The sequence below is a fragment of the Microtus oregoni genome, unplaced genomic scaffold (genome assembly GCF_018167655.1).
Source record: "Microtus oregoni isolate MIOR12 unplaced genomic scaffold, Mior012 000029F_ref0000214, whole genome shotgun sequence".
NCBI classification, from domain to species: Eukaryota; Metazoa; Chordata; class Mammalia; order Rodentia; family Cricetidae; genus Microtus; species Microtus oregoni.
The window spans coordinates 22,928,121-22,954,675 of NW_024543088.1; the positions used below are offsets into that span (position 1 = coordinate 22,928,121).

Sequence of the window (26,555 nt, forward strand, 5' to 3'; positions counted from 1 at the left end):
TCTGAGTTCCCACCATGTCTGTCCACGTGGGGTCCCAGGTAGAATGTGTTTCTAGGTATTAGGGGTTGACACGAAGGAATGGGGATGGGCTAGAGGGGGGTGTGTGTGAGGGCACTCAGAAAGGAGGAAAGCTGGGTCCACTGCAAGGTTTGGTAGAGTTTCCAGGGAGTGAAGTCAGAAAGGGAGGACAGAGCCAGCCTGTGAGTGATCTGTTACAAGGCTGGGGATAAGGCTGGGGAACCTGCCGGTGCTTCATTTGGTGGCTACACCGAGGAAGGCGGGCTGTAGAGCCGTAAGGCCCATCACACACAGCTGGGGGTATTTGGGGCCCTGTGCCCCCTGCACTACACCGAGGAAGGCAGGCTGTAGAGCCGTAAGGCCCATCACACACAGCTGGGGGTATTTGGGGCCCTGTGCCCCCTGCAAACAGCCCTTTGAACATAATTGCATCAGCAGGCGCTAGAACCCAGGGCTCTAGTACTGCAGAGCCATTCAGAAACACCTCGCCCCCTCCCAGAGAACTATTTTATACCACGAGAGTTTTACAAATCCAAAATAATTTTATTCACTTTTTCAGATTTTTGCTTTCATAAGGTGTTTAGCAAACATGCTAAGGCGACAGAATGTCCAGTTGGTCACGACATGCAACGCTGACCACTTGACTAATGACAGTGGCGACCACACCCACCCAAGCTACGGCCCCAGAGCACAAAGGGGGTCTGCAGGAACACACCAAACCACACAGCAATCAGCAACCTGAGGTAGGTCTCTTTACAGTACAAAAAACTTCTACACCAGTGAGGACACTGGCTAGCAAGAGCTGCTGAGGGCCGCAGACTTTGCAGAGGACACTGACGTGAGGAAGGACGGACCCCACAATCCTGAGCCCTGTCACTGAACTCTGGAGGTGTGGGATCAGGCAAAAGAAAATGCCACCTACAACAGCAGCAGTGGACCCTAGAGCTGGGAGAGCTCTGTGGTGGCCAGCGCTAGGAACCTGAAGCATGGGACACTGGGAGCAGTCTGGATCTTTAAAAACAACAGCAGGAGGAGGAAGGCAGAAGGAAGCTCTCCCCTCTGAGGAACGCTATGGTTCTCATTCTTGAGAGGGAAAGGGGGCGGGCTTTGCCCCAATGCTCTAACAGAAACAGGAAGTGACAGCACAGGAAAGCAGGAGCCCTGAGAAGCCACGGTGCTCTGCAAGGCCTCCCACAGCTCAGCTGCACTGGGTTCCCACCGGGAAGTCCAAGGAGCAGGCCAGGAGGGCTCCCTGCTGTCGCGTGTCCTCTGGACACCAAGAAAGCCCAGCACCGTGAACCGAGCAGCTAGAGAACGAAACACTGACTTTCAACAGCTGAGAGCAAAAACGAGATCTCTAGTGCAGTCGGCTGTACAAAACGATAGAAATGAACGTGCACTGCCCGTAGCGCAGTGCTTGCTTTAATAGAAAATAAACTGCTTACATTTTTCCTGTAAATATAGGCTATTTACAGAATTATACATAGACATAGCTACACATATAAAGCTTCATTATAGGCCACTGATACATTTATAGTAATGGTTCCCTGAACCTCTTAAGAGTGCAATTAAGAACAAAAACTAAATTTCATTTACATGAATAGGGAATAAATACAATAATCAAAATATGATTTTCCCTAAAAGTAAAACACACCGCTAATCCTGAACTGTTGTGTGAGAGATAAAACCGGGAAAGGCAAGGTTTCAGCAGGACAGGATGAGGGGTCCAAACCAGGAAGAGAATGGCGACGCTCTGAGGAGAGACCTCACGGATGGCCTGAGTCAGCCCTTGACAGCCACCTTGTTCTCTGCAGCAGCAAACATGGCATAGAACCTTGAGCTGTCGTTGGACAGAAGGACCGATGGGGTGTCGAACTCCACCACCTGCAAAGAGGAGACATGTCAGGGTGTGACTGGCAACAGTGGCAAACCTCAAAGCCCTGGGGACAGGACAGAGGACAACTGAACTGGCCTACAGCACCCAGGGAGCGAGAGAAAGGTTGGAGAGATTGGTTATGTGTTTCCTTCACACACAACCTAAGTCTCTCACCTGGGAGAGTATAAAGAAACCCATCAGTACAGCTCTCTAATACAAACTACAGGGAAAGTGCAGCTCAGGCTGACGGCAAGTTGCTCTGACTCCAGGCAGGAGAGGAAGCACTCAGGATGCCTCGCTGGCAGGTAGAGAAAGAAAGCAAGGAATGAACACACCTAATGTCTGTTTTCTTGGTTTTTCTACCTTTTAAAAGAGTTGTGTTCTATTTAATATCTACACCCACAGAAATAGCACTTCATATCAAAGTTATAACAGAATCTTAGTACAAGAATCATTCAAACAAGAATAAAGTCCTAGCTAGATTTTTGTCAACTTGACACAAGCTAAAGTCATCTGGGCGGAAGGAGCCTCAGTTGAGAAGATGCCTCCCTAAAATCATCCTGAGGCAAGCCCGGAGGACGTTTTCTTTTCTTTTCTTTTTTTTTTTTTTTTGGTTTTTCAAGACAGGGTTTCTCTGTGGCTTTGGAGCCTGTCCTAGAACTAGCTCTGTAGACCAGGCTGGTCTCGAACTCACAGAGATCCGCCTGCCTCTGCCTCCCGAGTGCTGGGATTAAAGGCGTGCGCCACCACCGCCCGGCTGGAGGACGTTTTCTTAATCAGTAATTAATGGGCCCAGTCCATCATGGGCAGTGCCATCCCCGACTGCAGGTTCTAGGCTCTATAAGGAAGCAGGCTGAGCATGCCACGTGAAGGAAATCAGTAAGCAGCACTCCTCCATGGCCTCTGGATCAGCTCCTGCCTCCAGGTTCCTGCCCTGTGTGAGTTCCTGTCCTGACTTCCTTCAATGAAAAACAGTGATGTCAAAGTGACAGCTAAATAAATCCTTTCCTCCCCAGCTTGCTTTTGGTCATGGTGTTTCATCATGGCAATAGAAACCTTAACTAAGACAGATAATCACAGAATATTAATGTTAAACTGACTACAATATAAGGGAAAAAACTTAACTTTAAACTTTCTTGAATCGGCTTTCAAGATTAGGCAGAACCCGCCCTATCAATGCTTCGCTCAATATGTCCCACAAATCAAGAGAGAGAGTGGCATCGGGGGAGTCACTGGTCTGAGTTCAGTGACAACTCTTCTACCTTCTGTGGTCCTGAGCTCACCTCTGACACACACAGAATTCTCTCTGCTTCTTCTCACTGTGAAGAACTACTGAGCACTGAAGATGAGACATAGACTCACTGAGCATGCCAGACTACACACAGTAGAAGCAGATATTATGGTGCTATCACTACTGTATTTTATAATATGGATATATTATAATATATTATAGCAAGTTACCCACCATACATGGCTTATTTCACACACACAAAATTCCACATCATTGTACTTAGCAACTAGCTATTGTGCAAAGAACTACAACAGTGAGCATTAATGGGGGCCTGAGGGTGAGTGAGCCTGAGTCCCTTTCTTAAGAGCTCTCCAGGGAGACGGAGCTCATACAGATGATGTCAGAGATCTACTATGAATGGATGAATAAGGCCCCAGGTGTTGTGGAAGCTTTGACATTTAAATCATGTCCTCTTCTAGGGACAGGAAGGTTTTTAAGCCGGCAGATGGAACAGTCGTGTGAAGACAAAGGTGAAAATGCAGGAAGGATACATAGGCAGCGGCATCTGAGTGGGGAGTAAAAGAAGGCTTGGCTAAGACCAGACAGTGGGAAAGCGTGGAGGAACTGGAAGAGAAGTTTGGCACCACCACATGGTAGCATAAAGCAAACCCAGGGTGGCTGCTGCTGTGGTGGCTTTGAGAAATTCTTGTGCACGTGACCAAGTCACTAAAGTGCAGGTGCTGTCTGGCCTGCCACTGCTTATAAGTCACAGCAGAATAAGTCATAAAAGCATCACCCGAGGCAGGAGGACCCTGTCTGATCGACAAGACCCAGAACTAAGCTGCCATGGCTGCTATGTGAATGCCCAGAAACATGAAAATGACAGGCAGTCCCTCAACGACAGGAGCCTCTTTTCTTCCCAAGGGCCCAGGCCAAGCTGAAGCTCCCGTGGAGCCTAATACCTGTCCCTGGGCCAGCACCATAATCCTATCAGAGCCCAGAACTGTGTGCAGGCGATGGGCAATGGTCAGCATGGTGCAGTCTGCAAATGCTTCCCGGATGGTCTCTTGAATCAGTAAGTCCGTCTCTGTGTCCATAGCTGCAGTGGCTTCATCTAAAATCAGAATCTGCCAGGGAAGCAGAGGACAAACAGATCCAATTACTGCCTTAAGCATCCTTGTTAATCCCAGTTCCCTAAAGTGTATTTCAGTATTTAAATCCTATACTATGTACTATTACCAATTCATAGGGTCGCACATAGATGTGAAAATGCCCCTTGCTTACAATTCACAAAACCCATGGTTTGCTCAATTTCTACAAAAGGAACAGACACACATGTAACAGTGATCTAATCCAACACTCCCACATTCTCCGTGTTCTCCATGTCTAGGTTAGCTTTTCTGAACATCCTTGCCTGTTTGTAAAATTAAAGGTTCATGAGGAGTTCCACCTGATGAAGTCTCCTTCAGCCTTTAACCTGCTGGGTCTGCAGTTCTACAAGTCCTCATTAGCCAGAAACAAAGTCGACCTTGAATTCCAAAGGCTTGGGGGAAGGTGAAAAACAAGGGAGGCAACGACAGGGAATGTGCTCAACACACATACACATCCAAAAACTTGAGATCCCTCAAACCGGTATGCCAAGTGGTGATAAGATTAACTTAGAAACCGCTGGTCAGAAAGTACCACTGGGCTCAGAGTCCAGCGCCTCTAGGCAGGGCTGCATCTTAGGGCTCCAGCATCTCACCGCTGCCCACCTCATGAAACCTGCTGTGACGCTCACCTTACAGTGCCGCAGCAGGGCCCTGGCGATGCACAACAGCTGCCGTTCGCCAACCGAGAAGTTGTCCCCGTTCTCCATCACTTCAGATTCAAGTTTCAGAGGTAGCTGGGCAATCTAGAGAGAGGAAAGGGGTCAGAAGTGTGAAGATACAAACCACATCTTTAGAGGAGAGAGGTCAGAAGTGTGAAGATACAAACCACACCTTTCAGGGGTGGGGCTCACACCTATAAGCTAGCACTTGGGAGGCTAAGACAGGAATACTGCTTAAGTTCAAGTCAACATGCACTATACAGAGAGACCCTATCTTAAACTGCCCCACCCCTATAAGGAAATAAGTTATTCTGAAGCAGATGAAAAAGAATCAGTCTGATCATCTGAAAGATCCATGTGGTCACATGTGTACCAGGACCTGTATTTTCTAGGGCCATTCACCTTTGCAATATACTGTTCTGTTGGTTTCATACTGTGAAAATATCCCAGAAATTCAAGATCCCATTGGATGGTAGGCCCTTATGTTTGGTTCTAAAAGTACAGTTTTGCATGAGATGGGGCCCTACTCCCAAAGTCCAAAGTCTGGCCCACGCTGGGAGCCTTTTCTTTTTCTAAGCATCATGGAACCCATTCTTCAAATGAAATTGAGGCTACTCGATGGAAGATGGAAGCAAGGCTCATCTAACTGACCAGGGCAGTGGATACTAAACTCAGGGTCAGTGGTGCCATCTGCAGACTGGGGGCTGGCAAGGGTCTTCTGGGTCGTTCCACTACTCCCTTAATCTATGTTACACCGCATGCTACAGAATCAGCAAGAAATTACAGATCTTTTGTGTATATATGGATATTACACTATTTCTGTTTGTTTGGTTTTTTTATATTTATTTATTTATTTATTTATTTTGAGATAGGGTTTCTCTGTGTAACAACCCTGGCTGTTCTAGAACTCCTTCTGTAGACGGGGTTGGCCTCAAATTCACAGAGATCCACCTGCCTCTGCCTCCCCAGTGCTGGTTTAATCAAAGGAGTGTAATCACCTCACCTGGCAGATGTTATACTACTATAATTGATAGAATTATTAAGTTCTGAGTAGCGATCATTAATATATTCTTAGTCAATGGAGAGTATGGGGTCAAATATGGCCATGCGCAATGTGGGAGGTGGGGCTGAGAGACCAGCTTTAAAATTTTATTAAATTTGTGTATGTGGGGTGGGGGGAGAAAGAGAGAGAGAGAGAGAGATTCTGCAAGTGTGGAGTCAGAATATCTGTCGGGTAGTAGAAGATATATGGGAAGTAGTTCTCTCCTCCCTCCAGGTGTATCCTTGAACTTGAACTCAGGTGGTCAGACTTGTTGGCACATGCCTTTACCAGTGGAGCAACTCACTGGAGAAGACACTGATTTGGGGGATGCATGGGAAATGTCTGCTTAGAAGTGTTCTTCTCCAGACCTCCTGGAGGAGGAAGAAGGGATGACTGCTGGAGAAGAAGGAGCCAGACAGAGGAAGCGCTCCCACATCCCAGCCTGCGATCCCAGCACAGCCCTCCCTCAGTCACACTTACACATTCTTTCATGTGTGTCCTCTCTAGTGAGTCCCAGATCTGGTCTTCCGTGTACTGGTTGAAGGGGTCCAGATTTGATCTAGGGAGAAGCGTAAGAGAAATTGCTCAGAGGCCAGTGTTTAACAAACCACATTCCAGTGTCTGTCTGTAGTTAAACAAGCACACACAGAAAACTGGATTCCAACTCTAAAGGTCACAGGTGCCTCATGGAGTCACAGGACAACACCTGAAACTGGGGTCCCTATTCTATAAAATCTAAAGTCTTTGATTTTTAATGCAAAGAACACAAGTTGAGAAGAGTTTATAAATACAGATATGAAAATACAAAAGAAACACCAGTATGTTTTAATTACCTTCAGTGACACCTAGAAACATGATATCCTTCAGATATCTTTCTGTACAAATGTAGAAAAATGCCTTCTTCCTCACTTTTTATTACTTCTTCGAGAATTCCACATTATGTGAAAAAAACAGCACACACACACACACACACACACACACACACACACAGAGTGGGACTTTGTGCCCACCTTCCGTCTTCATATCTCCCAACTCCCTAAGGACCACACAACTAGGTGTGAAGAACCACTTAGCTCTTCCCTGAGACCCTCTTAGCTCAAGCCATTCCTCTCTGACACCCACTGACCTCCAAACCCTCGGCACCAGGTAACCCACAGCCATGCTTTCCTAAGATCCAGAGAGAGCAACAGAAACCAAGGAAAGGAACACCCAGCCAACAAAGACAAGACCAGATATCAACATCTAATTTCACCTTAATCATCCCAACCCCAGAGGCCTACATACAAGCACAAAAACGGGATCATTAGCAGCTGCGACAATATGTAGCCACCAGAATGCAGTGACCCTACCACAGTAGGCCCTGAGAAATGCAATACAGCTGAAGTCCAAGACGAAGTCTTCAAAATAGTAACGTGAATGTGCTTAAGGACCTTAAAGATGCTATGAATAAATCCCTCAATGGAGTCTGTGAAAACACAAATGCTTGAATGAAACAATGAAAACACTTCAAGACATGGACGTGGATTTTAACAAAGAAATAGGTTAACTAAACAAAGTCTACAGTGAGATAAAACTGGACATGAAAGATTTAGGTAGTCAAACAAAAACCTCAGAGTACAAGGGGTAGAACGGAGACTCTCAGGCACTGAAGACAAGCTAGAAGATAACGTTGGATCCAGGTACAAAACATCCAGGAAATCTGAGACACCGAAATGACCAAAACTATGAATAATAGAGATAGAGGAAGGAGAGAAAAACCCAGGTCAGAGGAACAAAAGTATTTAACAAAATCATAGAAGAAAATTTCCCTAACCTAAGAAGGAGGGCCCTACAAAAGTATAAGAAGCATGCAGAGCACCAAACAGACAGGACCAGACAAGAAAGTCCCCATGACACATAATAATCAAACATTATACACAGAGAATAAAGAAAGAATATTAAAAGCTGGAAGGGGGGGAAAAAGCAAATAACATAAACACAGACCCATTAGAATAACACCCAACTTCTCAGTGGAGACTTTAAAAGCTAGAAGGGCCTGAATAGATGTTCTACAAACTCTAAAAGACCACAGATGCCAGCCCAATACTACTACTCACAAGATGAAGAAAGAAAAAACATTCCACAATAAACCCAGATCTAAGCAGTATCTATTTATTTACCAACCCTGTTCTACAAAAGGCACTAAAAGAAAAACTTCACCTCTACGAGGTTAATCACACCCAAGAAAACACAAGTAATAGACAATAATACAACAGACACAAGTAACAGACAATGCCAGACCAGCAAATCCAGAGGTGGGGGTGGTGGTCCACAACAACAAAATAACAGGAATGAATGAACACTGATCACTGATAACTCTCAATATTAATGGCCTCAATTCACCAATAAAAAGAAATAAATGGACAGAATGGATTAGAAAACAGGATTCATCGTTCTGCTGCCACCAAGAAACAAACCTTAATAACACAGACTGACGACTGACATCACCTCAGGATAAAATGACAGAAGAAGATATTCTAAGCAAACATCAAAGCAGGCAGCGTCACTTTAATATCTGCCAAGACAGGCTACAAGCCAAAACTAACCAGAAGACATAGGTAAGGACAGTCCATATGTGGGGACATGACAGCCAGACCTAACCCGATGACAAAGTGTCCCTGCCTGCTCTATCCCAATCAATTAGACACTTCCCCCAGAGTTCTCAGACCTGTGTAATAATTTACACACCTAACTCCCCTGTGATGGCTGAAGAAATTTAGTATGGTACCTTATCAGCAGTTCATGGAACTTCTTTCAAAACTGACTACACACTTGGACACAAAGCAAGTCTCAACAACTACAAAAAATTCTAATAACACTCTGAAATCTATCTGACCACCGTGGATTAAAGCTGGATATTAACCACAGAAAGTACACACACTCATGGAAACTGAACAGTGCACTGCTGAATTAAAAAAGAAAAAAGATAAGACAAAAATTAAGAACAAAAAAACTTTTCAGAACTGGAGAAAACATGAAACAATGAAAAGCATTCTAAGAGGCAAGTGCATACAGCACGAAGAGCCTGTATCAAAATTCAGAGATCTGCTGTTAGCAGACTAACAGCATACCTGCGACCAGGAGGAGGTTGCAAGAAATAATCAAACTCAGAGCTGAAGTCAATAAAATACAAACAAAAAACAATACAAAGAATTAATGAAGTGAAGAATTGGTCCCTTGTAAAAAATCAGTAAGGCTAATAAACTTTTTAGCCAAATTAAATAAAAGATGGAAACAGAAGATCCAAATCAATAAAATTAGAAATGAAAGCTGGGCGGTGGTGGTGCACACCTTTAATCCCAGTACTGGGAGGCAGAGGCAGATGGATCTCTGTGAGTTCAGGGCCAGCCTGGTCTACAGAGTGAGATCCAGGACAGCCAGGGCTACATAACACAGTGAAACCCTATCTTGAAAAAAAAAAATAGGGAATTTTATCTTTGGTATGTTAACAAATTTCAGAAAAAAACATATTTGAGATGGAAAAAAATGTTAAATATATCAAACTATGTGCTTGCCAAAGGGAGACTCAGAAACAGAAGCTCTGCTCATTGGTAGAGTAGGAACTTTGCAGAATCCTGGGTTTGAAGTAGAATGAAAGACCAACTCTTAGACACAGGTTCATTTATTCACTTGAAGCATTGATTGTACTGTCCATTGCCAAGCATGACTTCAGTTGCTACCTGGAACACAACAACCTAGAGAAATACCTGAAGGAATATGCCATTGCCCTTAGCAACCTGACCCCAAAAGCTTACTTATACATGTCAACTGTAATATACAGCTTTGAAAGCCATGCATGCTTCTGTTCGCCAGCCTGCTGGCCCCACCTTGAGGTTACAGAGGCTAAGATGAGCATGCGAACTGGACTTAGGACCCAAGCCTTCAGGAGCTGTCCTGGCTTTGTTCCTCCAGTGACATCGTTCTGCCACTCTGACGGGTGTCAAGAGTGCTTAATAGCTGGGCGGTGGTGGCGCACGCCTTTAATCCCAGCACTTGGGAGGCAGAGGCAGGCAGATCTCCGTGAGTTCGAGACCAGCCTGGTCTACAGAGCTAGTTCCAGGACAGGCTCCAAAGCCACAGAGAGACCCTGTCTCGAAAAAAGCAAAAAAAAAAAAAAAAAAAAAAAATAAGAGTGCTTAAAAGAGATTCCCATAATGGGCTCAGCTCCCCGGCACAGGAAGAAGGCAAGAAAAAGAAAGCTAGTTGAAAATGAAAGAAATGACGGGCGACGAGTGGTAGCAACGCAGGAAGGAGCTCTCGGCCCGCGGAGAGGTGGCATGACAGGACGGGACACGGAGACTGATGGGGGCACCTACCACTACCATTCGTGCTCTCATCACTGGTTAGGCTCAGAACTTACAGTGTGCTGAGGAATTTACTCAATCTACACCACAACAGGCCTTCGAATATCTCCATTTTAGGGGTGAGAAAACAGACTCAAGAGTGGTAACTTGTGGAAAGTTCATGGGACAGAAATCTGAGCCACACCTCTCTGCGCTCTGGACCCCTGTGGCAGAGCCAGGGTGCACTTAACTAAGCAGCCTATGGAGCAGAAGCATCATCACTGCAGAGAAATCACAGACTCCTGAGGAACACTGGACCCAAGGACATGGGGTTTTCACCCCAGGGGACGGCTCTTACCTGACAGTGCCGCTGAACAGGACGGGCTCCTGAGGAATGATGGACAGTTTGCTTCGGAGGTCAGCCAGGCCGATGTCACTGATTCTCACTCCATCAATCTTGATGCAGCCTCCGGATAACTCCACCAGACGGAAGAGCGCCATCCCCAGAGAGGACTTCCCTAATGAGTCAAACAAGCAGGACAGCAGCTCTATGAGTGACTTCTGAAAGACAAAACTAGCTTACTGTGGAAGCTAATGTCAAAAACGTCTGGAGTCAACGAAAACCTAAGCAGCTGGGCACCGAGGTGAGGGGTTTCTTGACTGGATCCTTTGAGGCAAGACCCACCCTAAATCTGGATCACACCTTTTGAAGGCAGCCCACATCAAAGGACATGGAAGAAGGAAGTATTTGCTTCTTTCTTGCCTTCCCTCTTGATGGCAAGTTCATCTGTTCTGCTGCTAAGACATTCCTTTTCCTGTGTTAGAGCCTACTTCTCAGGGAACTCCATGTAGACTGATGGCCATCTGAGACATTCAGCCTCGTGGATGGAAGAACTACCAGATTCTTGGCCTTCCTGTTGTTGCAGCCACTGTTGGACTAGCCAGACTACAGCTAATGCCACTCTTATTAACTGCATATATACAGATATCCATCCCACCAACTCTGTTCCATTAGAAAACCCTGACTGTACAGATTGTGATACCAGGAGTGGTTCTAGAGAAATAGAATTCTAAGAATAGATTTTTTTCTAATAATTTTTATCATTTTCATTTTATGTGCATTTGTGTATTGCCTACACATATGCCTGTGTGAAGGTGTTGGATGTCCTGAAACTGGGGTACAAACAGTTATGAGTTGCCATGTGGGTGCTGGGTACAGAACCCAGATCCTCTGGAAGAGCAGCCAGTGCTCTTAACCACAGAGGTATTTCTCCAGTCCCCAGGATGGATGTTCTAAGTATCTGGAATAGGCTATGCAACTTGCCAATACCTACAGTTACTGAAGGCTCTTCTAGAGGAATGGAGTGCAAAAAATCCATGGTGTGAAGCCAGGCAGTGGTGGCACACGCCTTTAATTCCAGCACTTGGGAAGCAGAAAGAGGCAGAACTCTGTGAGTTCAAGACCAGCCTGGTCTACAAAGCAAGTTCCAGGACATGCTCCAAAGCTACAGAGAAACCTTGTCTCGAAAAACAAAAAACAAACAAACAAATTCCGTAATGTGAACTATTTAAGTAACTTACTGGATTTACACAACTCCACCACCCCACTCTACACACAGACTTCCCATATCCTCCTCCAGGATCTAGCCTGACCACCGCAACCATGTCTTTTCTGAAACCTCAGATCTATTCTGGGTCCCACAAGCAGTGCAGCAGCCTAGTCCGGGGTCAAGATCTTCCTTACCTATTCCCCAAACCATAGGACTCTCCCACATCATATTCAACCCACACAGACCTACCCATCCCCACACTGCTGGCTCAACAGGAAGTACGTACTGTATCAACACCAATCTCCTCTGCCTACCTGATTTCATTCCACCCAAGCCATTTCCAACTTCCAGACCCAACCCACTTCATCTTCTCTTCTCCCCAAGCCTGCTTCATCTGCAAAATACTCAGAACTAACAAAATAACAAAGGAAGTCCATATGCACAAATCTCATCATAGGAACACCAACAATATGAAAGATGAAGTCAGTGTCTCCTCTCCAAAACCCACCAGTCTTGCAGAAATGCTTGCCGGTGAGAACTCCCCAGGTGAACTACAGGACACAGACTTAGGAGGGCAATCCTAACCTCATAAAAACTGAAAACAAGGGGAAAGAGCTCAATAAACACCCGAGTGAATCCCAAAACACAGACACAGGGCTGATGGGAACGAGGGGCAATCTAAAACTTGAGAGGAGATAGAAACACTGAAGAGGACACAAGCTGAAATGAGGACGGAATTGAAAAACCCAAAAGCCCAATGAGAAAATGCAAAGGAATCCACTACAAGGAGAACAAATCAAGCAGAAGACAACATCAGCTCTTGAAGATAAAACAGAGGACCTAGACCAAATAACGGATCTGTTTCCCTGCAGAAACAAAATCCACCTATCTGCAGCCTGTTAGAAACACATCCTGCCTTAGAGTAAAAGGATGAACAAAAGTATTCCAATCAAATGGGACCAGGAAGCAGGGAGGCATTACTACCTTTTTTGTTTGTGTTTGGAGACAGGGTTTCCGTGTGTAGCCCTGGCTGCCCTCGAACTCAGTGATTCACCTGTCTGTTGTGTTTCTTATCGTATTCTGGTAATAAAGTTTGCTTTGAGTCAGAGGACAGACCTAGCTGACCAAAATCAACCATAGAGGTCTCAAAGGACTGAGGAGCCAGGAAATAGTAAGGCAGGGTGAGAGAAGCTCTCAGCCCTTTGGATTGAGGAACTGAAGAGAGAGGAGGTCACTGGTGGCTTCTTCGGCACTTCTTACCCTGATATCTGACTCCTGATTTTTTACTGAGAAAGAATAATTAGATAAACACTTCACTTGCCTCTGCCTCCCAAGTGCTGAGATTAAAGGTGCTGTACCACCATCGCCTGGCTGGCATTGCTAACTTAATGTATGACAAAATGGACTTCAAACTAAAAGTAATCAGAAGAGGACAAAGGGACACTTCATTCTAATGAAGGGAGAAATTAACCAAGATGACATCAATATCCCAAACAATTTCATTTAAAAAAATCTATTATTCGATTTAAAGACACAGATAAACATCATCTATTAATAGTAGGTGATTTCAATACGTAAAAGGTCAAAGAAATCATGGAAGAAATAAATTTCCTGGAACTAAATGAAAATGAAAATATAACACAACAAAACTTCTGAGATACACTGAATAGTCCTATAAAAGAATTTTATAGCTCTAAGTACCTACATTAAAAATCAACCTTCCTCTGAGGCTCTCTAACTGTTGTGCCTTCTACATCGCCCCTTTGCCAACCATAAGAGAGGGGTCTCAGCCTCCAAACCCTTAACAGCAGTCTGAATGACCTCTCAAAGTGGACTAATGGACCACCCAACTCATTCCTCTTCTTGCTACTCTAGACATTTTCCTGGGACTGTGATGGTCAAATTTGGTTGTCAACTTGACTACATCTGGAATTACCTAAAACCCAAAAATGGAGGACACACTTGTAATGGATTTTTGCTTAAAGTAGGAAGATCTACTTCTAATCTGGATCTTTGAGGTAGGAAGACACACTTTTAATCCAGATCTTGAGGTGGGAAGACATATTTTTAAACCAGATCTAATCTAGGCCAGGCCTTCTGCTGGAAGCCTATATACAGTCTATATACAGCCTATATATAGTCTAAAATGACACGGAAGAAGGAAGCTCTCTTTGCCTGCTTGTCCTTGCCTTGCTAGCATGTCCATTCCTTCACTGGTATTAGTCTCCTTCTTCAGGACTCCAGCACACACTGAGGACCAACCGAGACATCCTGCTTCATGGACTGAACAACTACTGGATTTCTGGACTTCCTGTGCACAGCCAGCCATTGTTGGATTAGCTGAACACAAGCCTGCAAATTATTCTAATAAACCCCTTTCAATATAGATTCTGTATTATAGAGAGATTCATTCTATAAGTTCTATTACTCTAATGAACCTTGGCTAATTCAGAACTCACAACTAAAGCAGCTGGGCTAAGGTGTTTCTTTGCATCAGTTAACTTCTGTCTCACTAGCTCATTTCAGATTTTCTTACCATCCTTGAGGACCAATTTCATGCTTTGGCTGCTGCACTACTACTCCAAAATCAAAGGGGACTGTCTGACTACTGCTAAGGATGGGATCTGTGCCCTTATCCAGAAACAATGCTATTTCTGTACCAACAAATCCAAACTGCTTCCAGATGGGTTCTAAAAACTTAGGCACCAGACAAAAATTCAGTGCACGCCTCCGTCTATGTATGGGCTTTTGGTTCCCTCTCACTCTGGCTCCTCCCCTTTATCGCTTCTTTCTTCCTTATTATTGTCATATACGACATGTTGCTGTTGTTTAAACGTTTTAATGACGTTCCTCTTGGATCAAATCATTGCCATTACTAGTTCCACATTAGGGCACTGGCTACCTGGCTAGGTCCCCTACAGGGTCTCCTAACTCTCATCTCATTTTACTCTTATCTCAAGCCCCCGTCCAATTGACTGTTTGCAAAGGTTTCTCCGGAGGGCATGAGGGCAACTACATAATCCAGCACAGCCAACAAGTAGAACCTACTCATGCCACGTGAAGTCAACCCGACCTAGCCCTCCACAGATCCTGAAGACAGACCCCAACAACCCAACTTTGTCCCCACTCAACAGGAAACAGCAACCATCCCCCTTTCTTTCTGAGGCTCTCTGGGTCTGAAATAAAGGGCTAATAACCCAGAAACCTCAGGTGAGCCAAGAGACTCCACAAAGAAGCTTGTGGATGATAACATCTACAGGCAGTTGAGGACAGAGGAAGTTTCTGATGAGATCATCAAATATTTCCAACACTGAGCTGCAGACAGAATCTTCCACCCCCAAACTTCCCCTTTCTGCCTATGGAGCACCAAGCCCTCCATGCCTGGGCACACGCTCTCCACTACCCTTCACTGCTCTGATCGAATGGCAATCTGCTTCTCTAGAGTCCGTCTCCTTTTATCCACAAGTATTCTAGCTGGTTTTGTGTGTCAACTGGATACAAGCTGGAGTCATCAGAGAAGAAAGAGCCTCAGTTGAGAAAATGCCTCCATGAGATCTAGCTGATGGTGGATGATGCCATCCCTGAGCTGGTGGTCCTGGGTTCTATAAGAAAGCAAGCCGAGCTGGGCATTGGTGGCTCATGCCTTTAATCCAGCACTTGGGCGGCAAAGGTAGTTGAATCTAAATTCGAGGCCAGCCCTTGTCTACAATGTGAGCTTCAGGACAGCCAGAGCCGTAACATAGAGAAACCCCGTCTTGAAAAATAAATAAAAGAAAAAAAAGAAAAAGAAAGAAAGAAAGAAAGAAAGAGCAAGGTAAGCAAACCAGAAAAAGCAAGCCAGAGAATAGCTCCCCCTAGCCCGCCATGGCCTCTGCATCAGTTCATGTATCCAAGATCCTGTCCTGTTTGAGTTCCTGTCCTGACTTCCCTCAGTGGTGAACAGCAATGTGGAAGTGTAAGCCGAATAAACCCTTTCCTCCCCAACATGCTTTATGGCCATGGTGTTCCATCGAAGCAACAGAAACCCTAACCAGGACACCTGTCACCTCAATCAGCCCATCTAACCAACAGCACATCTGAAGAGCTTCACCATTCTTCTCTCTTTGTAGCGGACCTTAGGGCTGGAGATGGGGCTCCTGGGCTGGATGAATTACTATCCATGGGTTTAACTGTGCCCGAGTAACCAAGGCCGGAGAGCAGCACTGACTGCCAGAGACAAGGTGAGTACAGTTACCATAACAGGCACCATAGGCAAAGCCACGTCCATAACGGCCTGACCTGTAATGAACAGCACGCAAGCCAAGTGATTTTTATGGTGGTATGATCTGTACAGACCTTTGGTGTTTCTAAATATGAACTAGATAAGAAGTCTACTGCATTTCTGTTTGATCTGTGGAAGCAGAAAAAGTCTTGAACAAACGAAAGAAAGGAAACGAAAAGAAAGCCTGTGAACAGACTAGTATTTTTCCTTGAATTAAAAAATCCTCCCTTCTCACCCTCCCCAGCAGCTGGAAACCTGCACTTAGGCCTGGCAATTACTTAAGTCTTTACTAGAAACCTCATGCAGCAATCTTCAGTTATCTCCCTGAGACGACTGGGGCACCTGGCCAAGGTAGCAAGACGGGTCTCCTAGAAGTGAATGACGGTTATAACACAGGGCCTGCTTACTTTCCCATGGCCTAAGCACGGGGAGGGAATGTGCCCGTAACACAGTAACGCATTTCTAAGAATAAGATGATGTAAAATGCTTGACAAGAAAGCCATTTTGTTTTCTTTCTGTTGAGACAAGGTCTACACCCAAGCTGCTTTGAATTGGTAGTGATTCTCCTGCCTCAGCTTTCTTAGAGCTGAGATTACAGGTATGTGCCACCAGGCTCAGCTCCAGGTCAAGAAAACAATTTCTGCCTTCAAGGGAACACAGCCCCTTATCTATAGTCACATGCTTCTGCAAACAGGAGGCTACAGTGACATCTTACAAAGGCCTGAGAATTCATCACACATTTTGACTGCAATACTTACTATTCAGGAAAAATCAGTAATGCTTCAATTCTTTACAAACTTGAGATAGTTAAATATAAATTATGGCACATCCATTAAATAGAATGGGGGGCACTGTGTTACATAATAATCAAGACACTGATGGTTCTAAAAAAATAAAAAACTCAAAAAGGCCACAAAACCAGTGTACAAAACAAACACACTCTTTCAGAAACGTGTGTTAATAGGAAGTCACTAATAAGAGCCCCACCAACATGCCATTAGTGCTGATCTGCAGTAACCGGTTCTGGTGCCACCAGTGCTGATCTGTGGTAACCGGTTCTGGTGCCACCAGTGCTGATCTGTGGTAACCGGTTCTGGTGCCACCAGTGCCGATCTGCAGTAACCGGTTCTGGTGCCACCAGTGCCGATCTGCAGTAACCGGTTCTGGTGCCACCAGTGCCGATCTGCAGTAACCGGTTCTGGTGCCACCAGTGCCGATCTGCAGTAACCGGTTCTGGTGCCATTAGTGCTGATCTGCGGTAACCGGTTCTGGTGCCATTAGTGCTGATCTGCGGTAACCGGTTCTGGTGCCATTAGTGCTGATCTGCGGTAACCGGTTCTGGTGCCATTAGTGCTGATCTGCAGTAACCGGTTCTGGTGCCATTAGTGCTGATCTGCAGTAACCGGTTCTGGTGCCACCAGTGCTGATCTGCGGTAACCGGTTCTGGTGCCACCAGTGCCGATCTGCGGTAACCGGTTCTGGTGCCACCAGTGCCGATCTGCAGTAACCGGTTCTGGTGCCACCAGTGCTGATCTGTGGTAACCGGTTCTGGTGCCACCAGTGCCAATCTGCAGTAACCGGTTCTGGTGCCACCAGTGCTGATCTGTGGTAACCGGTTCTGGTGCCACCAGTGCTGATCTGCGGTAACCGGTTCTGGTGCCACCAGTGCCGATCTGCGGTAACCTCTCTTCTACTGTCCTTTGCCATGTGCTCCAGGTACTCTGTTCTGAGATATAATGAGAAAGCCCTGTGTGCCCAAGAGCAAGGCCAAGAGCAAACTCAGAAAGGTGGTTTCCGAGACAATAAGGACTTGAGTATCAGGGATTTGGTTTGTGAAGATGAAAGCAATCTTCGACACACTGCTATGTGCCGACCAAAGGTTAAATGTGGATGACTTCGAACACTTCTCCAAGACCAGTGCAGTCCTTACCTGACCCTGTGCGCCCCACGATGCCAATCTTCTCCTTGGGCTTGATGGTGAAGGACACTTTCTTAAGGACCAGTGGAAGATTTTCTCTGTATCGCATTTCTGCATTCTCAAAGGTCACTTCTCCCTCCTGGGGCCAGTCCGGGGGAGGAGCCTTGTTCTTGATTCTCGCAGGTGCTTCCAAAGACAGAGTCTGAGGAAAGAGTGGGTGCTTCAGATTCTTGTGGCGCAGCAGAGTTTACCAGAGAGTAAGAAGAGGGCAAGCACAGCAGCCAAGGCAGTTGCCACCATGTATGAAAGAATATGTTGCCAGTAAATGCTCACACCCTAACAACCAAGACAGAGACATGGCACGGAGCCACTAAGCCACGGTCTGCAAGTGCCAGCTGGCACAACACTGCCGCAGACTGAGGGAAGACCTAAGGCTGGAACATGAGGCCTTCCCACTCCCCAACACATTTTCGTTGAAATTCATTGAATTCCATGAACTGAATATCACTGGCCTGCATTAAAACTGGAGTAAGGTAATTAACATTTATTGAACATATAAATATAATCCAAGAACACAGACTGTACTTCTAGCTTGCCACCCACAGCGGTGTGACCTAAACATGCCAACCACAACAGTATGACCTATGTAGGCCATTTCACCTCTCTGTGTTTTAGTTCCTCATCTTCAAGCGGCACAAAATGGATCTGGCCCTGGCAACCCATTCCTGCTTCCTGTGTAATTCTGTCAGAGCACCAAAGCTCTTGTTTTAAAAATTCTTTGGCAAGCACTCTTTGGTTTCATATCGTTAAGGTGAAGAGCACCAAATTAGTATTTGGGGTGTGTGTGTGTGCTTGTGTGTGTGCTTGTGTGCGTGTGTGTGTGCTTGTGTGCGTGTGTGTGTGCTTGTGTGCGTGTGTGTGCACATGCGCGTGTTTGTGTGTGTTGGGGTGGGGAATGGAATGTGACATGGCAAGCTGGAAAGACTGTTCTGCTGTGTGGTATGGGCATCTGGGTCATATTGTGGAGTGGCATCAGGAAGGCAATCTTCAAAAGAATCACTGGTTTGAGCAGTGTCCACTGTCCCACCACCGTCTATCATCTTGCTCTCTCCAGCAAAGGCCTCACCAAAAACAGTATTTTACTCTATTCACACATGTTCCCCATAGACCACAACATTGGGCAAAGCACCAGCTAAACATAAAGAACAGCTGTTACCAGGTCCATCATATAGCTATCTGAACTTTTTATGAGAACAGTCATTTGTTATGCTTGAGAAATATCTGCTAAAGCTGGGCGGTAGTGGCACACACCTTTAATCCTAGCACCTGGAGGCAAAGGCAGGCAGATCCCTGAGTTCCAGGACAGCCAAGGCTACATAAAGAAAACCTCTGTCTCAATAAATACAGACATAGCTGCTGAAAGAGAGAAAGGGAGAAAGGAAGAGAGGGAGAGGGAGGAAGGGGGAGAGGGAGAGGGAGGAAGGAAAAGGGAGAAAGAGAGAGAGGGAGGAAAAGGGAGAAGGAGAGGGAGGAAGGAGAGAGGGAGAGGGAGGAAGGGGGAGAGGGAGAGGGAGGAAGGGGGAGAGAGAGACGGAGGGAGAGGGAAGAAGGGAAAGAGGGAGAGGGAGGGAGAGGGAGGAAGGGAAAGAGGGAGAGGAAGGAAGGGGGAGAGGGAGAGGGAGGGAGAGAGGGAGAGGAAGGAAGGGGGAGAGGGAGAGGGAGGAAGGGGGAGAGGGAGAGGGAGGAAGGGGGAGAGAGAGAGAGAGGAAGGGGGAGAGGGACGGAGAGAGGAAAAGAAAGGAAAAAGATGAAAGAGTGGCCAGCAAGATGGTTTGGCAAAGCTTGACAATCTCAATCGGATCCCTGGAACCCACACAGTAGAAAAAGAGACCAATAAAGAAATAAATAAATGTTTAAAAATCTCCTAAGGCTCCCACAAAGCCAGTATGTGCAGTAGGATCAAAACCCAGTGCCACTGTCTTGACTTCTCAGCAGTCCTCATTGTCTGCTATGTTCAGTGAGTCCGGTTTTATCCCATGCTTTTTCAGACCCAGTCCAGCTGGCTTTGGTGAGTTCCCAAAAGAACATCCCCATTGTCTCAGTGTGTGGGAGCCTAGGCTGTTTGGTTGTTCACCTTACTAGACCTGGAAGGAGGTGGGAGGTCCTTGGACTCCCCACAGAGCAGGGAACCCGGTCTGCTCTTCTGGGCTGATGAGAAAGGGGGAGTTGATTGGGGGAGGGGGAGGGATATGGGAGGCGGTGGCGGGGAAGAGACAGAAATCTTTTTTTTTTTTTTTTTTTTTTTTTTTTTTGGTTTTTCGAGACAGGGTTTCTCTGTGGTTTTGGAGCCTGTCCTGGAACTAGCTCTGTAGACCAGGCTGGTCTCGAACTCACAGAGATCCGCCTGCCTCTGCCTCCCGAGTGCTGGGATTACAGGCGTGCGCCACCACTGCCCGGCCCGAGACAGAAATCTTAAATAAATAAATATCTCCTAAGGAAGCCAGGTATGATGGTGTAAGCCCACACTTGGGAGGCTAAGGCATGAGCATCATGGCTTCAGGCTAGCCTGAGCCACACAGGAAGACCCTATATCAAAAGAATAGTAAGTAAACAATATCTTCTGATAACTAATGAAGTTCCTTACAACAGTGAAGATACACATCACTGCTAGAACATGAAGTTTTCAAGTAAAAGAGTTCTTCAAAACTGCCTGCACATTAGTTATTTAGAACGTGAAATGTTTTCTTCACCAAGAGCAACGGTATAAATGCTGTGGTTCTCAGGGCGGTTTATAAAATTGGGGATCTTGAAAAAGGAGCAAATCCTAAAAATCCTCACTAGCACATACAATGCCTCTTTTTACATAAATTACATTCAGAGTTTCAGGAAAGACACCAGCAAGATACAAAATGCAAAACCAAGAGGAAGAACCAGCATTCTCGGTAACAGTCAAACATACTAGTTCCTAAACAGATGAGAATTCACTATGCAGCTTCACAGCCACAGAGCCTGGTTCCGATCTCAGACCAAGGACATTCGTCTCCAGAGATGAGACCCATTCCAATCTCTGCCAAAGGCTCAGCAAGGGACCCTGGTGGCCATCCTTGGCCAAGGACAACTAGGCCAGACTAAGAAGTAAGATGATGTATAGTGTGCACTTCAGAAACAGGGCCTTGAGGCCCCGGAACTAAAACTGACCTGAGTGCCACCTCCCCGAGGACCAATCCCAATGGTGTATCTACAAAACACCCCCACCTAAGGGACACTGTGGAAGAGAGGGCAGAAACCGTAAGAGCCAGAGGATCAGGGACTTTGCTGTAAGACTGTGTCTCCCAGAAATATCAGAAGCCATGCCCACAAAGTCTCACCAACATGACTTTCGAAACATGAGTTGAACAAGGAGGACACCAGTGAACACACCAAACTGCACAGGGGAGAGCCCGGAAGTCTCCACCCTCCAAAGAACTAGAGGCAACGGAGGGAAGCTGGGAGTAGGGCAGGTGGCCTTCCCCAGGGAAGAGCACGCCAATTGGTTTTCCAGTGAAAGACAGTCAGTCCTAAAATCAGATATGAAGTACATTATATAACTCAACAGGCTATATTTGGGAATATGTATGGATATACAAACATGTATATGCATAAAACTAAAACTGGTGAAAAAAGATACCATGAACTTGAGGGAGAGTGGGAAGGGGTATGTGGGGAAGTAGAGGGATGAGAACAGAGAAATGCTGTAGTTTATCAGTCTATTTGGGAACTTTATGGTATTCCCTTTTCTATTCCAAACACGCTGTTGAGACTACTAATCCTCTTAAGTAGAGGTGAGGCAGGGGGAGAACGTAAGGCTCCTCTTCACCCACCGTCCATGACGGAAGGAAAAAGGACCCCAGAAGGGGCTTCCTCATCCTGACCTTTATGTAGTGGTTGATCCTCTCCACTGAAGTGAATCGGGCTTCTGTCTCAGATGCCAGTCTAACTGTAAACTGGAACAGTCCTGTTAACTGAAAATGGAAAACAAAAACCAAGAGAAAGTGTATTGGTACAGGTCAGGCAACAAGAGAGAACTTCCTACGCCGGCAGGGCCGTGACACACAGAACAGCCGGAGCTCACACATGCAGCGTGAGGTTTTAGGCCCAGGCCTTTTCCTGCAGTTTATACCACATCACTACCCTCATCAAATACAGTGAATACACTCTCGAAGCCAAAGGCCGTCTAGCCATCCATTTTCTTTCCAGTAACACAGGTCTGAAGCAGTGTAACTTCTGAACCACCTATGTGACCTCAGCCTATTTGTGGCAACCAGAACAAATGGAAATTTCAACCTGTGAGCAACGACTGACAACACTGAGGAAAGACAGTGCACCACCCGTGCCCCTCAGACTGCTTACTACAGGACACACGGGCGACACCAGGACATCCATGAAGACGCAGTTCTTTGAGCTCATTTGCCTCATTTTTCTCTTTACAATATGAAAAAGAAGTCAGAATCACACAAGAGTACAGTAGTGTAATAAAAACCGTGCGCCAAACTCTTAGTAAACAACCGCCAGTGTCGCTCACGTACACTTTGTCACTCCTCGGTTCCACCCCCAGACTACATGAAGCAGAGCCCCCATATCCTACCACGACATCTTTAAGTGTCTTCTAAAATAAAACAACTCTAAAAAATACAACTCCAATACCACTTTTAAAATTTAATAGAGATTACTATGTGCACTGATGTCAAAATATCTTTAAATAGTCAGTGGTCAAATTCTCAGATTTATCTTGAGCTATCTGAGGACCTTTAGCCATCACTAGGGATGAGAAGGTCTGTGCCTATAAAGTCTAAACAGAGAGTAGATGTAAACAGCAAAAGGGGAATGGCATACACTCAGAAAACCAGAAGATGCCAGGGATGAGACAAAATCACTTTTAAATGTTTCTTTATGAAGATAACATGTATCTCCCCTTCCCTGTTTTGAGACAGGGTTCTATTTGACTGTCCTGGAACTCGTTATGTAGACAAGGCTGGCCTCAAATCATAGCGATCAGCTGTTTCTGCCCACCAACTTCTGGGGTTGAAGGCATATAGTTCTGTCAGGCAATATGGCACACACCTTTTAACTCAGCACTCAAGAAACTGAGGCAGGAGGATCTCTGAGTTTGAGGCCAGAGCAGTCTGCAGAGTGAGTTCCAGGACAACCAGGACTACACAGAGAAACCCTATCTCAAAACAAACACATGTATTTCATTAATATACATAGCAGATTGTTTTAATTCTTGATTCTCTCCACTTCCAGCCCAGTCACTGACCTGCACGGCATAGGAGATGGCAAGGCCGGCGTAGGCTGGAGGAATCTGCCCATGCATGAGGACAATCATCAGCCCGGTGGTGGTGATCAGGGCAATGCTGATGAGGTCCAGCCGCACTGCCAGCCACCTCATTGCGCAAGTGAACAAGAAAAAAGGAGCTTGGTTGTCATCCAGTAGCTCCTGATACCTGTGGTGAAGAAAAAGAACAACAAAGGGGTGAATAAAATACCACATAATCTGATAAAATACCACCTTCAGTGGTGGCTTGACACTTCAGAGTGCAGGGCAAGGACTTTCTGGTCTTCAGCCAAAAGAATGACCTGCAAGTTTCAGAAACACAGGCCTCACAGAAGAGGACATGGGTGTTCTAATGCTAGTTACCCTTTGAGAAACAATGAAACTCTCACTTTGAGGATGTTAGGGGGGCAGGTATGGGGTGCTGGCGTTAATCCCAGCATTTAGAAAGTGATAGCAGGTGGATCTCTGTGAGTTTGAGGTCAACCTAATCTAAATAGGGAGTTCCAGACCAGAGAACATAATGAGACCATGACTTAAAAAGTAAAAAACTAGGGGCTGGAGAGATGGCTCAGTGGACTGCTCTTGCAGAGGAACTGGGTTTGGTTCTCAATACCCACAAGGCAGCTCACAACCATGTGTAACTACACATAGTTCCAGAGGACCTGATGCCCTCTTCTGGCCTCCAAGGATTCCTGTACACACACCGAGTACATAAACTCATTCATTCAAACACACACACGGGGACACACACACATGTGCACGCACACAGGCGTGCACATACACATATGGACACACACATGTACACGCACACACACATACACACACGCACGGGCATGGACACACACACACAAAGAACATTAAAAGCATCAGCATACATGAAGGAAAACATCTACTACATGAGAGGCATGGGCAGAGAGGCCAAATTCAAATGCCGTGCTGAACTTTAGAGAAATGTTTTAGGTCAGGGGTCATTTCCTCAAAACAAAAGGTTTCAAAAGCAAACAGCAGAGTAGTCCAAGATCAGGAAAAGGAAACTCTCAGAGCGACTGTAGGATTGATGCTGAGTCTGCGAACATGCTACTAACAGGAAGTTGTTTCCCAAGGCTACAGAGCCAAGATGCAGTGAGCTGAAGCCAGGCAGGAGGGAGACAGGCAGCATCCACCAAAGAGGGCACATGGCCCCACAATCACAAGGAGGCTTAGCTCCACGGGTAAGCAGAACTCTAGAGAGGAAGTTCTGCTAGGCATATGTGTTTAGCTTTTTTTTTTTTTAAATCACTTTTCTCCTTACAGTAAAATACAAAATCTTCAGGGAAAAAAAATGCAATAAGAAGAAAGAACAGAAAATGTACAATTCCAGACATTAACATTGTACCACTCCACCCATAAAAACACTCGTACAGGTCATTATCTTAATTTAGGAAGGCTTTTTCTAAGCCATTCAGAGTAATTTTTCCTAATCTATTTTCCTCTACTATTTTCATGAAAAATGACTTAATTTTTAATAGGCAATATACACACAAGTACACATGCGTGCACACACACACATACACACAAGAGAGAGGTTTTTTTCACATGTCTATGTGCAGAGTCTGGGCATGTGTGTACATGTGTGCACATATATGATGTGGGATTCCCCTCTGTATGCTGTGAATATCATTGGTTAATAATGGAACTGCTTTGGGCCTATAGCAGAGCTATAGGGGAACAGAGCTAGACGGGGGAAAACTAAACTGAATGCTGGGAGAAAGAAGGGCAGAGTTAGAGAAGCCATGTAGCCCCACAGGAGAGAGACGCCAGAACTTTACCCAGTAAGCCACAGCCACGTGGCAATACATAGATTAATAGAAATGGGTAAATTAATACATCTGAGTTAACCAATAAGAAGCTAGAGCTAATGGGCCAAGCAGTGATTTAATTAATACAATTTCTGTGTGATTATTTCGGGGCTAAGCGACCAGGAACTAACTAGTGGCCTGCTCCAATACATGTATGTGCATATGTACACGTGTGTGCACACATGTGCTTGTGGAGGCTTCAGGAATCTTCCTTCATCTTTCTTTCACCTTATTTACTGAGGCAGGGTCCCTCAATCAAACCTAGAGCGTGCTGACATGGCTAGTCAACCTCACAAGCTCACTCTAGGATCTTCTGTCTTAGCCTTTTAAGTGGCTGCTATCCCATGCCCATCTGTCAATTACATGGGTCCAAGGGATCTTAACCCAGTCCTCGTAATTGTATAGCAACTGCTAGACAAGCTATACATCCTCCTCAAGTTTTAAAAGAGTCACGACAAAAATATATGTCAGTCTTTTTCTTACCAACCTCTGGGTACCCAGCTCCTCTTTCCAAAGATAACTACTGTTACTTACATAACCTTTCAGAGATATTTAATTGTACACACACACATATCCTAAAAGGCCAGCATGTCATACATCCACATTGGTCCTGGTCTGTGTTTCTGTTGTCTCATTTTCTCAGAAAAGGTCTTACCAAGTGGCTGAGTTTTAATCAGAGACAGTTGGGTTACACCAATAATGCCTTTTGGGATGAGTTTTCTGATCCCAAGCTCTGGCCTTGAATGGCCTCTCACGGCAACTCTAACAGTTGAGATACCAGTTCCCCTTCAAAGCCTTCGGCCCCCACCAACACTAACCTGTGTAGAAATTCCTGCCCTTTGTTATAGGCGTGGATAGTGGCGAGGCCCTGTATGCTGGACGTGATGTGTGAGAGGAAAGGAGACTGTGTGATGTTGTCCAGGCGCTTCAGCTCACGAATCAGGACCCTGCAAGAGAACGGCATGGCAGGAAACGAGCAACCACGGCCTCCTCTCTGGCCCTGCATACGTCCTGTTCACCTGGAGACCATGTGCAGAACTGTCCCTGCATACGTCCTGTTCATCTGGAGACTATGTGCAGAACTGGCCCTGCATACGTCCTGTTCACCTGGAGACCATGTGCAGAACTGGCCCTGCATACGTCCTGTTCACCTGAAGACCATGTGCAGAACTGGCCCTGCATAGGTCCTGTTCACCTGGAGACCATGTGCAGAACTGGCCCTGCATACGTCCTGTTCACCTGGAGACCGTGTGCAGAACTGGCCCTGCATACGTCCTGTTCATCTGGAAACCGTGTGCAGAACTGGCCCTGCATACGTCCTGTTCATCTGGAGACCATGTGCAGAACTGGCCCTGCATACGTCCTGTTCACCTGG

At 45.8% G+C, this 26,555-nt stretch overlaps 1 protein-coding gene across 1 annotated transcript in view; it reads right to left on the reverse strand.

The window, feature by feature from the left end:
* Positions 1–540: 540 nt before the first annotated feature.
* Positions 541–26,555, reverse strand: part of Abcc5 (ATP binding cassette subfamily C member 5) — a 104,321-nt gene continuing 78,306 nt past the window's right edge. The window contains exons 22-30 of the mRNA XM_041677814.1: positions 25,999–26,127; positions 23,325–23,511; positions 21,940–22,029; positions 18,041–18,230; positions 10,658–10,817; positions 6,458–6,536; positions 4,906–5,019; positions 4,088–4,252; positions 541–1,902 (exon numbers count right to left, since the gene is read on the reverse strand). Coding sequence (XP_041533748.1) covers positions 1,801–1,902; positions 4,088–4,252; positions 4,906–5,019; positions 6,458–6,536; positions 10,658–10,817; positions 18,041–18,230; positions 21,940–22,029; positions 23,325–23,511; positions 25,999–26,127 — 1,216 coding nt within the window. The 3' untranslated portion in view covers positions 541–1,800. The remainder of the gene's footprint in view (positions 1,903–4,087; positions 4,253–4,905; positions 5,020–6,457; positions 6,537–10,657; positions 10,818–18,040; positions 18,231–21,939; positions 22,030–23,324; positions 23,512–25,998; positions 26,128–26,555) is intronic.